The 15,801-nt window shown below is 36.9% G+C and overlaps 1 protein-coding gene across 2 annotated transcripts; it reads left to right on the top strand.

Annotated features, from left to right (window-relative positions):
* Positions 1-1,696: 1,696 nt before the first annotated feature.
* Positions 1,697-15,571, top strand: QRSL1_1 (Glu-AdT subunit A). Of its 2 annotated transcripts, XM_051208895.1 has the most exons (7): positions 1,697-2,327; positions 2,720-2,806; positions 2,839-2,899; positions 8,580-8,946; positions 10,375-11,102; positions 11,587-11,818; positions 12,405-13,005. In XM_051208895.1, the coding sequence occupies exons 4-7, from the start codon at positions 8,599-8,601 to the stop codon at positions 12,717-12,719; spliced, it is 1,623 nt and encodes a 540-aa protein (XP_051074302.1). In that variant the 5' UTR covers positions 1,697-2,327; positions 2,720-2,806; positions 2,839-2,899; positions 8,580-8,598; the 3' UTR covers positions 12,720-13,005. The 2 variants fall into 2 exon arrangements, with proteins under 2 accessions (XP_051074302.1, XP_051074301.1); XM_051208894.1 differs by having other exon boundaries at positions 2,934-15,571.
* The last annotated feature ends 230 nt before the right edge of the window (positions 15,572-15,801 follow it).

Raw genomic sequence — 15,801 nt, 5'->3', positions numbered from 1 at the left:
ACGTAACAAGGTACTATAGATGCTTTGAAGACTGTACAACACAAAGGACGTTATTACAGAAATATATTAGTTAAGGTAGATACAGGCGAAAGTAAGACCACTGCCGCATGGGCCAGTCCATGGCGTATGATTAACTAATGCGCGTTGCTTGTACATGACCTTGGCAGGGAGCGACGATCTGTTCGACATTCAGTGATCCAACTGCCGGATGATTTGGCTAGGGCTCAGTGACATTTCACTGGCCCTACACAGGCTTGTACCCAGAATAAGATACATGGAGTAGCCCATAGGTAACCTTTCTATAAGCTAAAGGGGGTTTGAGAAACTTTAGAACTTAGAGAGAGTAGTGATAATATACATCATTTTGTTATATTATCTTATTCGCTCAATCCTACTTTAGCGTACACGAACTTTCTGATTGGCCTCCTTACCATGTTGTTTAAAGTGTTTCGTTGCTGCCCCGTTAGCAATTTTATTTCTCTAACTCTTGTTATCATTTGTTGACAAAGGTTTATCGAACTTTTGTTCTACATGCTGTACTATCTGGCTGGTCCTAACCTGAAAAAATCACTGATTTATCAACTTACAGAGCAATTTAGTTGAGACGTGAAAATCATGAATCTTTTGCCAAATATTTCTTTTCATCCAGTTGATTATTAATCAACCTGTATCTTTCAATTAAAAGTTTGTCCTCTTTCTCTATGTGTTCGTGTGGTGTTCATTTGTACTTGATTTTTAATTGACTTCGAATTATAAATACAATATGATCGTTCATGCTCACCTGGCTCTATATGGCATAAATTACACTTTTTCAGGAATTTCTAGTTATTACAACGATTTGGATACTTTTAATTATCATAGCTTGCTCGATGAAATTCTCTAAGAATACATTATTTCACAATTTTGCATTGTCGAACCTCAAACTACTGCTATTTAGCTAATTGTTTGATGGTTTTGCCGGTAAATGAATTCCGAGGTAAGAACGTCAGGGTCGTGGCAAATTATTTGGCTTTCTTTGCTCAGTTTGTACTCTTTGATAAGATAATGAATGGACTTTGGTCGAAAAATTTACGTATTGTTAGAAAAAAGTCTGTTTTAAAAAATCCTTCGTTTCTCGTACATCGATGCAAGTTATTAACTTTTCATGGTTCGTTTCAAAGCTGCCACAAGTATTCAGAGTTTGACAATGCATTAACCAGCAACACTTTTTATAATCCAAATGTGCTGGCCCAGTTAAATCAGAAGGCAGAAGCGAAGAAATTCGAAGATATGTCTGATAAACTGTCGATATATCGAGAAGTGATAAGTTTAAGCTGGCTAGCCCAAGGTTTTGATTGTAGTGCACATGAACTACACGGTTAACTGCTCCTTGGTTACTTCGAAATAAATACTTATTCTGCTGTCAAAAATGTGGTGGAAATTTAATATCTTTTCTTATAGAACTACTACAACTAAAGTTTTTGAAGCACGGAGTCACTTTTAGATATGATAGAGATTAAGGTGTGGAAACAACGATATGGTAGGGTTTAAAGTGCCCAGTTAGTATCACTGGTATATACCCATCCCTTGTGTAAACAACTTCTTAACATAAAGGGTTCATTGAATGTTGACTTTAATTAAACGACCGTCGGAAATGAGGATGCACTGAACAGCTGCTTTGTTTCAGCATAGGATTCTTAAAAATTGTTCATGAGCAAGCAGTTCATTCATTGATTTGGGGACTTTCACTCCAGGGTACTGATATTATATCGAATAAAACTCAAATGACTGCAGTTAAAGCAAGACTAGTTAATCGAACCCTCTTTCTTGGGAGTGTGCAGGGCACATTTACCCTGTTTTCTCCTCGATGGGCTTCTGTCGTATCACCTGCCTTGTCTGAGATATCATCCATATCGGTAAGTTTGGAGTGTACTCGATGGCATTTGTTAAGGTCATATTTAAGTCAGTCTCTTCCCTTCCGGCTATTTTGAGCTCACAAGCTACATAATACATCACAACATTTGTTATGGCTGCTTGTCAGCAAATTCACAGTCTGCTGACATGCATTGGATGAACCCTGTATACAAAATCGAAGTGGTTTTAACAAATATGTTGCTAAACACTGTACATATTGGCCAGAGAGTTCTAAAACTCCACAGCCATTGTATAATAGTAGGGAGTGATCATCAAGTCGTGGCTAACAGTAGCTCTTGGTTTATTGTTCATCTGAACAGTATCTAGCTTAGCTTCCACTTATCAAGTCGCTTTCACTAATTGAGGGTTGAAGTTCTAGTTGCTGTTTATTTGTTCTCAAGGTCAAAGGTTGCTTGCAGACGACGAAGACTTTTGTAAGTTTCTCACTTTACCTGCCTACTTTCTGAGCACGTGTATTTTGTGTCAAATAGGTCGTATTGTGGTTGGGTTGGCTTGAACATCCTCTACTCAATACCATGTACCTCTAATATCTTTTTCGTATGGTGTTTGTGTAAGATCTAACTAGAACAAACCCACAAAATCATCAAGCAAAACATGACACGAGTGTAAAGCTATGGCTGACCGCTAAAGCAGTCTCCTTCCAACAGATAAGCTAGCAGCTTGCTTCGTCTGAACGGCTGGGTAGAATCACTCAAGTTCATCTGTCATATTTAGTGCGTGATCTTGTTTCAGATCTACTATTATTACTTTTATGGTGTTAAATTTCAAATATCTTTAAAAATTTATATTTATTTCAACCACGCAGTTGATAATACTTCGTTCTACGAGCTTTTGAAGGATGCAGCCAGTTGATGAGGGTTTAGATTATGCATCTCAAGGGATGATGGATGAAGTAAGTTGCTAATAAACCTTTTATTTTTCCAGGACATAACATGTACAATATCTAGCGAACGAGCCCCAGACCTTCATGCTGATTTTCGTCGAGGTAGTTCATATCTTCAGTAAATACTTTTTTCTAGATTTCGGCTATGACCCTTTCGACGATGATGATTTAGATTAATTTTGTTGCCAAAAATATATATTTGTTTCTTTTGAACCGCATTCTCGATTTAGTGGAGTGAAAACTGTCTGTCTGCTTATTTTTATTTTTGATCATTATACAAACTGCAGTGTAATCATTTTCAGTTTCATTTAGTAATGTCAATTTTCCTGTCATTAAATTACACGTCGTTCATTAACAATATAGTCTTAGTGACCGGTGAGAATCTCATTGTTTTAAGATTAATACTTTTGGGATTAAGATTCAATGCGGTCATTAGAGTTTTGCTAGGAATCGACTGGTCGTTAAACTTCTACTTGATTTTGCTTGATCGAATCAACAAGTTTTCGTTGCTGTAGAAACAATCCACTATTTAATCTATGACCATTTTTAATAGTTTTAAGCTAATCTCACCTGTTAAATAGTTAATCTCCTTAACAGTCATGCAATATGTTTAGTCGAGGGATGCTTGCCTGCAGTCGAGTTAACTTACTTGACTTCGGTCAATTTTAAGTTTTTTCAAAAATGCTTGGTGTCAATTCCTAGTTTTAGCTCTTATTTATTCCAAACATTTGACAGCCGTATATTAAATGCAAATCTCAGTGTTATAAGGAATTTAGATATATGCAGAAAAGCGTAATTACCTTTTTAGCCCACGGGTGCACATTTTTATTGCAGTAGCATACTGTACTTGTGGGCATTCATGTCTCCAGTGAGTTCCCCTTACCGTTTTCTAATTCTTGTCACAGTTGCTCTTAAGTAGAAGTGAACCCTTTCACTTTTGTGCTTGCAAACAAGTTTTAGACAACTTGTTGATATGAACTACATGATCCCAAAGTAATTGATAGCATATTAACCTTAGTCATCAAGAGAATACTTCTTATTATACTTCATCCCCCATAAGGATTAAGCTCTAAGGTTAGAGACTGAGTGGCAGTTTCTTGTCTTATTGTCGCTCCTAATTAGCGTTATACCTCACACAAACCATGGCAATCTAAAAAGGGGCAGTCCCATTGCATTTGAGATTATAGACTGCTGGCAGCTCAGGAGGAAAATTCCAAGTTTTTGTTCGTTGTACTGGTTTGTTTAATCGTGAAGCTTTCATTGTCTTTTTTAAAAATAATATTTTCAGTACATACTTCGGAAAAGAGTAAGTAACGGTAGCTCGATGACTAAACCATCCATTTCAGGGAGTAGGACGTTTCCAAAACATAATTATCACAAGGAGTTTACTTTGAATCGATTGTGGCGCGAGTGAGGTTTCTTTCAACCTATTAAGAGAGCGAGTATACTGCCCAGCACTCCATTCTGTATTACTATATGACTATGAATATGGTCTATGAAGAGAATATAGGGGTAGACTATAATTCTGATCAAAGCTGTCTCCAAAGTATTCCCAACGTATCCTGTGATTAAGGAGTGTGTGAGGCTGAGGTTGTTTAAGATGCTAAGCAAAGACGGAATATCTACTGTGAATCTTCATCGACTTGAAACCTGTGTGGCTAACCATTATGTACTTCGAATTACGATGTTGTAAGAGAACTAGGGTGACCAAGATATAGAACCGGATGATGAAACCATTGACTACTGCGGCTGTGTTGGTAATTTCAAGCTAACTCTTGGAGCTTGGTGCAGTAATCGTGACCAGTGGCTGCAAACTTGGTGACTTGGCTTGGGACTGGTCAGTGGTACAGATCCAATCACTACTTATTTTCCTCTGAGTCTCGAGTTCCGATATTAGTTCGTACTTACTATTCCTCGAATTCACATCTTTCTCAGTAGTATCCCCGCCCAGTGTTTAGTCATTAAAACTGTCCTTTCAGCTCGTTTCAGTCAGTCAGTCAGTCAGCTACAACGTAGGACCAGGCACATTTATGCATCGGTCCAAGTTGCCATGCCACATTAACACAACAAGATGGACACCGGATTCATAAAAGTAGTTAATTCAGAGGTTGTAATATATAAAAGAAAGATTGCAATAAGGATATAGTACAGGAAGAAAGAATTAGTTCGTAAAAAGAAAGATATGAAGCAATTTTAATCTCTTAGTTTAAGGGAAGATAGAGAGTGTATACACCGACGCCATTGTGATCGATTCTGAGCCATGTCACCAAGAGTCTCCAACCATTGGTTACGATAGTCACGCGGACCCCAACCAAGTAGTCCGCATCTACCAACATGGCTCAGACTAGAAGTTAGTGACTTCAAGCACTGATGCCACGTTTTTGTTTGGCCGCCCCTGACTTTCTTCCAACCATCCCGAACGCCGGTTAGCATTGCACGTCGTGGTAATTGGTGTTCAGGCATACGTAACACGTGACCCGACCATCTCAGTCGATGAAGATTCACAACCTTATCAACTGATTTACCATCCTTCCCTAATACCCTGTGTCTAACCTCACTATTACTTACCCGGTGATCCCATAAGATGCGAGCAATATTTCTGAGGCATCTGTGGTCAAATGCTAGTAGCTTACGAGTGTCTTCTACTCTTAATGACCATGTTTCGCTGCCGTAAATTAAAACAGAACGGACTGTCGCGCAGTATACTCGTCGTTTTATTGGTAGACGGATATCTCGCCTTCGCCATAGGTGATGTCAGTTGGCAAAAGCCAAGCGAGCTTTTCGAATCCGTGCTGAGATTTCGTCAAACACCAACTCATTAGGGCTGATCAGACTTCCAAGATAAGTGAAGTTGTCAACGCGTTCCACTACTTCACTCCCTATCCTTAGTTCAGGTGTTGACGCAGACCAGTCCTGAAGCAACAACTTGCATTTAGAGGGAGAGAAGCGCATTCCAAACATTCTGGCATTGTTGCTTAGTGCTACCAGAAGACTGCATTTTATCAGCGTCTTCACCAAACAGGACTATGTCATCTGCGTATTCTAAGTCGATAAGTGGACCTCCTGGATGGAGATCAATACCCGAGAGTTCAGTCGACGAGAATATTATTTCCATCAATAGGTCTCTGATGATGTTAAACAAAAATGAAGAAAGTGGTCAGCCTTGACGGACACCACTTGAGGTTGCAAAAGTAGATGACAGTTCACCATAAGCTCTGACTCGATTAGTAGTGTTCGAGTAAAGAGCCTTCACAAGGTTTATATACTTCTGAGGTACGCCTTTCAATGACAGATACTGCCACAGAATATCGCGGTCTACTGTGTCAAATGCTGCTTTCAAGTCAAGAAAGACCATCATTGTCGGACGCCGGTAAGTATGCCTATGTTCTAGAACCTGACGAATGGTGAATATGTGGTCGATGCAGCCACGACCATGTCTGAAGCCAACTTGATTCTCTCGTGTTTGCAGTTCACGGGTCTTAGTTAAGCGTCGTTTACAATTCATGTTTTTAATTTTCTCCCTTCGTGTTAATTTAACATGACAACTTGGACTGACATACATTTGTAGCAGTCTGTGTTGATTGTGACCAACGTATGTTGGGTGAAGATTTTGACAAAAATGTCCAACCATTGTATAGTGAAATCATTGCCAGACTCATCCCCAGGCGTCTCACATAATGTGTGCGAAAATCAGCATTGTTTATATGAGTTAACTACTTGTTAACTCGGAAATATTCCAGAGCCACGTTGTCTGTAATTGACTTTCATTCATTACACTTATGAATCGTGTCCGAGAAGCTCTGTCCCACATCTGGGAAACTTGGCTCCCTTATGATGAATTAGTTTATCTGCTAATGATTGGTCATATTCTGTGGTTACGCCATGTAGATAATGCTGAGATCAGGTAACATATGTAAACAATAAGGACTCATTTTTCCTTTGTTATGGTGAAATCTTGATTTCATTTGAATGAATATTTATAACTCTTAGGTTCTTCACATCCTGCTGTGTATAGATTGGCATATATAATCGGTAAAACGGTGGTTTAGTGGTTGAAGTACTTATCTTTCAATCGATAAGTTACAGATTCGAATACTGCTTTCATCTACTTTGAGTGGAGCACCCGCGTAGAATCATCAGCCTTTACACAATAAACACTTGACTCAAAGTTGAGTGTATAAACTTTTTGTTAGTAAATGAGTTAACGTGGTTGTTGAGTAATGGGGAATGTTAATGCTTCCAAAGTACTTGGCTATTTTTTGCTGGCATTCTAATAATGGTCTCGTGGTATTGTAAGTTCTAATGATTCCTCGTATTTATGCTAAAATATTCTAACGACGGTGTAAATTTTCACTAAACATAAAGCTAATTTGTTCACAAGTAAGCTGTGAATTTACGGTTACTTAGGGGAACTGAATAGATATTTGGTGGGCAAAAGGAAGGTAATTATGATTATTATTTCAACACAAGTTTAAAACTCAGTCACTTAAGTTTGCCCGTCATACTCAGACAAAAAATAATGGTACACGGCTCTTGATTTCGAAACTATCTAGTTGGTTAGCTGTCAAATCGAAGTCTACTTTATACATAAAGATAATAAACTGAGTTTCCAACTGTCCAAAATAAAGTTTTATCCCGCACAACTTCACACATTTGATTGATTTAATTCTTTGAAATAGAACATATTAACTTGTTTTTCATGTGCAGAAAACCAGAGAACTAAAGTTAACTATGGTATTGTATTACGAATCTTTTCATGTAATGGGTCATGTATAAACTACTTCCTTAACTGGTCGTGTTTATAAATTTTTATTGATGGCTAGAATTTCTACGTTATGTGTGTTTTCATGGAGTTTCTTTTAGGAAATTTTCATGGTTTTGATAGTAATGTTTCTTGTTCTAGTTAACAACAAACTGTACATCTTGTTTAGATTCTCAACCAATTGGGAATCGTAAGCTTTTTCCGGACTATTCAATACATATACTTCCAACCTGATTAGGGATCCATAATTTTGTTTGAACTTTGGACTGATGATATTTTTGGCTTACACTACATTCTTATTGTTTCTTAGGTGTATACTTCATTAGTGAGAGACGTAATAGCGTTTTTTGTAAGTTGTATATGGCTGGTCAAAATATGCCTTCATGTTTTTATTGTTGCGTATGTGTCATATGATCTTAAAAATAAGAGCTTACTAATACTGTCTATGTTAACTCAGTTAATAATATCTAAACTTACCTTTAAACACCTACGCGTAACTTGATATTTTTTTTTAAAATTTCGTGTTTGTGGTTTGTTGTTCACTTTTTTGGATTGTAAGTTTACTATTTATAGCCTGAATATCCTGCTAAACATTGGTACTTGCCATTCAAGACTAACAGGAAATAGTTATAAATGGGATTGTGAAATATCATTATATGGAATATTATTAGATAATTAAACATTGTTCAGTTGAATTGGATTTAAACCAGTGTTTCAATCACTAAACTGTGTATCTCTTATTAACGATTTCGTAGATGATAAGAAGGATGTATTAAGAACTTATTGTTTATAAGTCTTTGATGCATCTTACTTTTCTAAGTATAGGTAAAATTAATATGGCTTCGAATCTCAATTATTTCCTTCTAGTCTAGTTATTAGCTTATAATTGCGTCGTAGAAACACTCATATAACGGTTTCTTTCGTTTAAGCTTTTATGTGAAGTGCTACTCTGATTTTTCGTTTACTAGCTCATAAATTTGTTGAATGTATTAATACTTTCGAGTTGTCATATATTTCCAGTTTTTATACCGAGGCTTCAATGTCACGCAGCTGTATATACCATCTTCATTCTTCACTGCTTTCTAAACGTATTAATCCTGAGGATGTTTGGCGCGTATTTATTAGTCGTATCCAAGCCGATATGCAAGGTGTTAAAGATGGTTTATCTGTGTCCAAACTTGGTCTTCCTCCTACCAATTCAATACTGAGTAGCTTATCCGAGATTATGCCAAAGAGTTCAGTTACAAATCCAGATACTCCCAATTTGATGACTTCCGTACCGGTGGTTGTAAAAGATAATTTATGTGTCAATTATCGTAGACTACCTCTAAAAACAACATGTGCTTCTAAATCACTGGAAAACTTTTGTTCACCATATGATGCTGCTGTAAGTTAAAAATGCTTAAATTTGAAAATCATTAGTTCAATCTTGTATTTGTTTAGAAATTAGACAGACTAAATTCAGTATTTTCCTATATTTTTTAAATTAATGTGTTCATTTCTAGGTGTTGCAATTTTTCCACTACACTCGTACCAGTCTTTTGATTGACATCTGTTGTTGAATGTTGGGTTCAAATAAAATGATAAATCCTGAACAGTTAACGAAAACACTATTGCTGGTCATTTATTAATGGACTAAACGTTTCTGTCAAGCCAATTTTATCGAAATATATACTCACCCTTTCTTATTTCATTAAGGTATCAATATGTAGGATAAAGGGTGTTGAGAAAGTTGAAGTAGATATATTTTTACAATTCTTCTAATAAAATTAAACAATCTATGTTCAAGTACTATAATATCTCTCCACAAAACGTTGAAGTTTTTCCACAGAAATGGTATACATTACTGCCGTATTCAAACCTAATTATAAAAGCATAGTTTTTCAACTGTAGGTCGCTTAAGAACGTATACATTTTATAACCACAGGCATTTCCAAGCTATGTACGTTGTATCCACAATCGATACAGAATTTCTCAAACCTCATAGTTGGGGGAGCATGTTAAACCATCGCTTAGAAACTTCGTGATATTTTTATGATTTCAAAGTTTTCAGTCGTTTGAATTTGACATATATCAAAAGATAAAATAAAATGTATTCAGAGAATAAGGTTACACGATACGTTAATTTAGTTTTATTATAGCCAGTTACTTTTATTATGTGTCTGCAATTGTTCAAAACTTCAAGATGAAATGATTCATGAACTTTTGTGTGAATAAAAGCACGTACATTTCATATGAGACTAACTTGTTCTTTACATACAGTTATCCTTTTTGAAAACCGTGATATTATTTCAAATCCCATTAAACGTAAGGATGTAAATAGTTATACGCTACTTACACTGATCTTTAGTCCTCATCAAACTGCTTAGCACAGCTAATTCAGTGCAGAAATCACCGAGAGTGTACTTTGTATCATTCGACAAAGTGATTAGTGTTTATGTTAATTAAGTGGTCATTTATCGAATTCTCTGCTTTATTTCGGGATAGTTTTGGATACGTTACTTTCAAGTAACAAAAACAACCTATTCGTACTAGCAATTATTAATAACTAAGTGGCATTATCGTACTATATAGTTTGTATATTGTTAAATTTTCCCGGTTAGTTTTTACTGAATTTACGAAAGTAAATAACCAAGAGCATCAAAATGTTAATTTATACATACGAATCAATATAGAGCTTAGATGTTATTCAGTCACCACACTCAAATGTCAGTTTGTATTTCAAATTGTAGTTCTGCTTATTTAAACATTTTAAACAGCTATTTGCTGGAATATTTTTGTTTGATTCCTTGTCTCTTTCAAATGACTTCTCCAGGTTGTATCATCTCTTCTTCATTCAGGAGCTTTTATTATCGGGAAGTCAAATATGGATGAGTTCGCAATGGGTTGTGGATCTACAGATAGTGCAGTTGCTGGTCCTGTTGTTAATCCATGGTCTGAAAAAGCAGCTAGCGAAATTCGTCTTATCTCGGGAGGTAGTTCTGGAGGTAGTGCTGCTGCAGTTGCTGCTGGTCTTTGCTTGGCTAGCGTTGCTTCGGATACTGGTGGTTCAGCACGATTACCTGCTGCTTATTGTGGAGTTGTTGGTTTAAAGCCAACATATACTTTACTCTCTCGTCATGGTCTTATCCCATTAGTAAACACTTTAGACGTACCTGCCATCATTGCACCATCTGTCAGCGATGTGGCTTGTGTTTTAACAAGTTGGCTATCCCCCATAAATAACTTTGCACGAATAGGTGATGCCACATGTTCTCAACTTCCACACTCTTTTCTGACTCGTATGTACAATGAATTGCAAGCTCTTGCCAAAGGTGATTTAGATTCTGCTTCCAAGGACGCTCCGCTACGCATAGGTATCCCGTTAGAGTATCATGTTCCTGGTCTTCAAGAGGAGATATGTTCCATGTGGGACACTGTTGCCGGTTGGTTAGCTGATCATTTATCCTGTCTTGTACAGTTAGTCAGATTACCTCATACACCTATGGCCACAACTGTGTATTCAGTTTTGTGTGCGACAGAAGTAGCATCAAACATGGCCAGGTAATTTCAAATTACACTTCATTCCGAAAATATTCTTTTCTATGGGTTATTGATTTCTTACCGTTATAGATTATTAATATTGTGGACTGTTAATGTTCATAGCTGGGTGCTGCTAAGAATTTCCAGGATAAATTGGAATAGATGTTCAACACGATCTTGCTTTCATGATTGTGTACCAACGTTTAGTAAAAACTATTTTCAATTAATAATTAAAACGGATCACATGAACTTTTCAATAATGTAAGGGTCTGGGATTTATGAGTGTTATCTGTATTGCGGCATGTGAATCTGGTCGAACTGTATAATTGTTGTATTACTTTATATGCAAACGAAATTCTCGGTTGACAATTAGATTCACTGTTATAAGTAATCTTTTTTTGTCCGTCAGGGTTGAGAGTATTAAATTTTCTCTTCATAAATAAGCAAATATCGACTTACTAGGAATCTGTTCTGCTTTTTAATGATCTAATTAATTTCTATTCAGATACGATGGGTTAAAGTATGGATTTTCCACAACGAAGTTATCCAACTATCATGAAGATTCATTTCTGAAAAATACGGTGACACAATACTCTGCTACTCGTTCATTAGGTTTCGGTGATGTTGTTCAAGGCAGAATTTTCGCTGGTAATTTCTTTCTTCTTCGAGATCAACAGTGTCGACATTTAGCTGCTGCACGACGTCTATGGCGTTTGATCAAGGAAGATTTTATGAAGGTAATGTCTAGATTTTTGTGCTAACAAATGTACTTCATCGATATAAGAAAACCAGAAATTCTACATAACACCACATGAGTTTTAGCCCATTGTGTCACATTAATTATATAGTTAGCGTGTTATCAAAAACATTGTTTAATTAATATCATTATTAATGGCTTTATTTAATATTATATTTTTGGTACAATATAGAACTCTCATCACAAAGTATTTCAACAAGTTTCCTTTCCTTATTTCTTGATCGACCCTGGCGATAAATACTAAGTGATCGCCAGTTCAGGAATCGACATCTGAATAATATTCATTTTTTAAAATGCATATTGCTAATCACCATGATGCCTCTGATTATACGTTTTTGTAACCTGTATAGCGAAAGGTCGTAAACTTTTCATAGACGCGCCTAAAATGGTTATGCGATTAATAGACGTAATGATGTGCTAAAACAAACAAAAACAGATAACGTGTTGAAATATCGAGATGACAGAAACAGGTATCCCAAATTGTTGACTTTTGATGTAGAATATAATTTTTACTATTATTAGACTTCACATATAATTAAGCTTTTTATCGATGTTGGTATTTTCAGGTTTTTGAATCAGTTGATTTTATATTAACACCAGTATCACCTAGTTTACCTATTAGTATAGATGAATTTTCCAAACTCGACAATCGAACACGTACTACACTTGATGATGTATGTACAGTAGCTGTAAATTTGTCCGGATTACCTGCAATTTCATTTCCTGTCGGTCTATCATCTACACGTGGATTACCAATTAGTTTACAATTAATTGGACCATACTTTTCAGAATGTCAACTGTTATCACTCGCTGCTAAATTAGAACATCAGGCATGTTTTCAACCTTTAATTAATCATCAATCCATTATTGATTCTATTTAAGAGTGCTTGATTTTTTTAATTTTTCTTAGTCTCTTTTCCCTCATTTCTTTCGGTAAATCATTTGAAATTGAATTATCGAGTGAAGTTGTATATCTCCTTCTTTTGTTTCTATTGGTTTCTTATGAAAAAGAAATTAATTGTACGAATTTGACATATACTAGTTCTAATTTTTTAGTGATATTACGATGACAATATACTGAATTGTTCTATAGTTTAATACTGTTTTTTCTTAATCTATTAATCATTCGAAGAAAATTAAATAAATTAATTAAGTTTTCCTTGTTTATTGCATTTTTTTGCCGGGGAAAAGTTATATATATATATATATGACGGTCAGTTAATTAACCATTCATATTCTGTTGATCACAGAACAGAGGGACCTTACGTTTGTTTCTTTTTGTTTTGGAAAAAGAAACAAACTGATAGTCGTCAGTATTTTTAATTTATATTGAAATAGCTACTACTTTTATTCATTTGCAAATATTTCGTTTGTTTCCGAATTTCTCGTCATATTGAAATCAATTAATCTTTTTAATTGATGAACTCAAGTGTTCAAGTATTAGGTTATTGATCAGTGCCATCACTAGTTAATAAAACAATTGACTTTTAATCACAATTGTAAATCCAAACCTTTCCGCTTCCGTATGACTTTTAGAAGCCGGTGCTTGATTACTGAACTGCGTGTATATTCATTTATAATTTGTATTTTTAGGTATATTTAGTAATTTAAGTGATTTTGTACCAAAATTATCAACTATGTGGGATGTATTTTCACCGAAGTTTTATCAGAATATTATTAAAAATAAATTAGCGTAAATTGTATATCTTTCAATGGTTGAGATCAATTGTCAGTTGAAGCTAGACCATTATAGGGACCCTGGAAGTACTGGACGGCCGTTTCGTCCTATTGTGCGACTCCTCAGCAGTGCGCACCCACGATCCCGCCTCGCGAGATTTGGACCTAGGACCTACCAGTCTCACGTGCGAGCCGGCATCCATGGTGATCTCAGTCAGTCAGTTACAACGTAGGACCAGGCACATTTATGCATCGGTCCAAGTTGCCATGCCACATTAACACAACAAGATGGACACCGGATTCATAAAAGTAGTTAATTCAGAGGTTGTAATATATAAAAGAAAGATTGCAATAAGGATATAGTACAGGAAGAAAGAATTAGTTCGTAAAAAGAAAGATATGAAGCAATTTTAATCTCTTAGTTTAAGGGAAGATAGAGAGTGTATACACCGACGCCATTGTGATCGATTCTGAGCCATGTCACCAAGAGTCTCCAACCATTGGTTACGATAGTCACGCGGACCCCAACCAAGTAGTCCGCATCTACCAACATGGCTCAGACTAGAAGTTAGTGACTTCAAGCACTGATGCCACGTTTTTGTTTGGCCGCCCCTGACTTTCTTCCAACCATCCCGAACGCCGGTTAGCATTGCACGTCGTGGTAATTGGTGTTCAGGCATACGTAACACGTGACCCGACCATCTCAGTCGATGAAGATTCACAACCTTATCAACTGATTTACCATCCTTCCCTAATACCCTGTGTCTAACCTCACTATTACTTACCCGGTGATCCCATAAGATGCGAGCAATATTTCTGAGGCATCTGTGGTCAAATGCTAGTAGCTTACGAGTGTCTTCTACTCTTAATGACCATGTTTCGCTGCCGTAAATTAAAACAGAACGGACTGTCGCGCAGTATACTCGTCGTTTTATTGGTAGACGGATATCTCGCCTTCGCCATAGGTGATGTCAGTTGGCAAAAGCCAAGCGAGCTTTTCGAATCCGTGCTGAGATTTCGTCAAACACCAACTCATTAGGGCTGATCAGACTTCCAAGATAAGTGAAGTTGTCAACGCGTTCCACTACTTCACTCCCTATCCTTAGTTCAGGTGTTGACGCAGACCAGTCCTGAAGCAACAACTTGCATTTAGAGGGAGAGAAGCGCATTCCAAACATTCTGGCATTGTTGCTTAGTGCTACCAGAAGACTGCATTTTATCAGCGTCTTCACCAAACAGGACTATGTCATCTGCGTATTCTAAGTCGATAAGTGGACCTCCTGGATGGAGATCAATACCCGAGAGTTCAGTCGACGAGAATATTATTTCCATCAATAGGTCTCTGATGATGTTAAACAAAAATGAAGAAAGTGGTCAGCCTTGACGGACACCACTTGAGGTTGCAAAAGTAGATGACAGTTCACCATAAGCTCTGACTCGATTAGTAGTGTTCGAGTAAAGAGCCTTCACAAGGTTTATATACTTCTGAGGTACGCCTTTCAATGACAGATACTGCCACAGAATATCGCGGTCTACTGTGTCAAATGCTGCTTTCAAGTCAAGAAAGACCACCATTGTCGGACGCCGGTAAGTATGCCTATGTTCTAGAACCTGACGAATGGTGAATATGTGGTCGATGCAGCCACGACCATGTCTGAAGCCAACTTGATTCTCTCGTGTTTGCAGTTCACGGGTCTTAGTTAAGCGTCTGAAAATTACTGAGGCTAGTATTTTAGATGCTATATTAGTTAAACTAATCCCTCTGTGGTTTTCACAGAATGATTTTGATCCTTTATGTATCGGGACAATAAGCGATTACGACCAGCCAGATGAGATAACGTCCAACTCCCAGATCTTAGCTAAAATATTAATGAACCTAGTCGCTAAAATTGTACCGCCATACTTAAAGACTTCTGGAGTCAATCGATCTGGACCAGCTGCCCTTCGTCGTCTCAGATTAGCTATGGCCTTATGAACTTCAGTTAGAGTTGGGGGACCTATTTCAATGTTCCATTCACACCATCTGGGAATGGTGGGTAGTCTTAGAGTATCTGAAGGCCAGTTGAACTGCTCCTTTAGGTGTTCCGACCATCGTTCTAAACGTCTGGACTGAGCAGGAAAGTGTCGTCTTTTTCCGAGATATTCTCACTTACACTTGACTTTTTAGTTCCAGTTTCTTTTATGAGTCTGAAGAGCTGTCTGGTGTAACCTACAGACGCCGCCTTTTCCATCTCTTTGCTTTCGATGCCCACCACTGCTCACGGTCGTTCCTTAGACTTTTGCTTA

This window comes from Schistosoma haematobium, chromosome 1 (assembly GCF_000699445.3).
Source record: "Schistosoma haematobium chromosome 1, whole genome shotgun sequence".
Classification (NCBI taxonomy): domain Eukaryota; kingdom Metazoa; phylum Platyhelminthes; class Trematoda; order Strigeidida; family Schistosomatidae; genus Schistosoma; species Schistosoma haematobium.
Note: the sequence above shows the minus strand (reverse complement) of the source record. Positions and strands in the feature narration are given on the sequence as shown.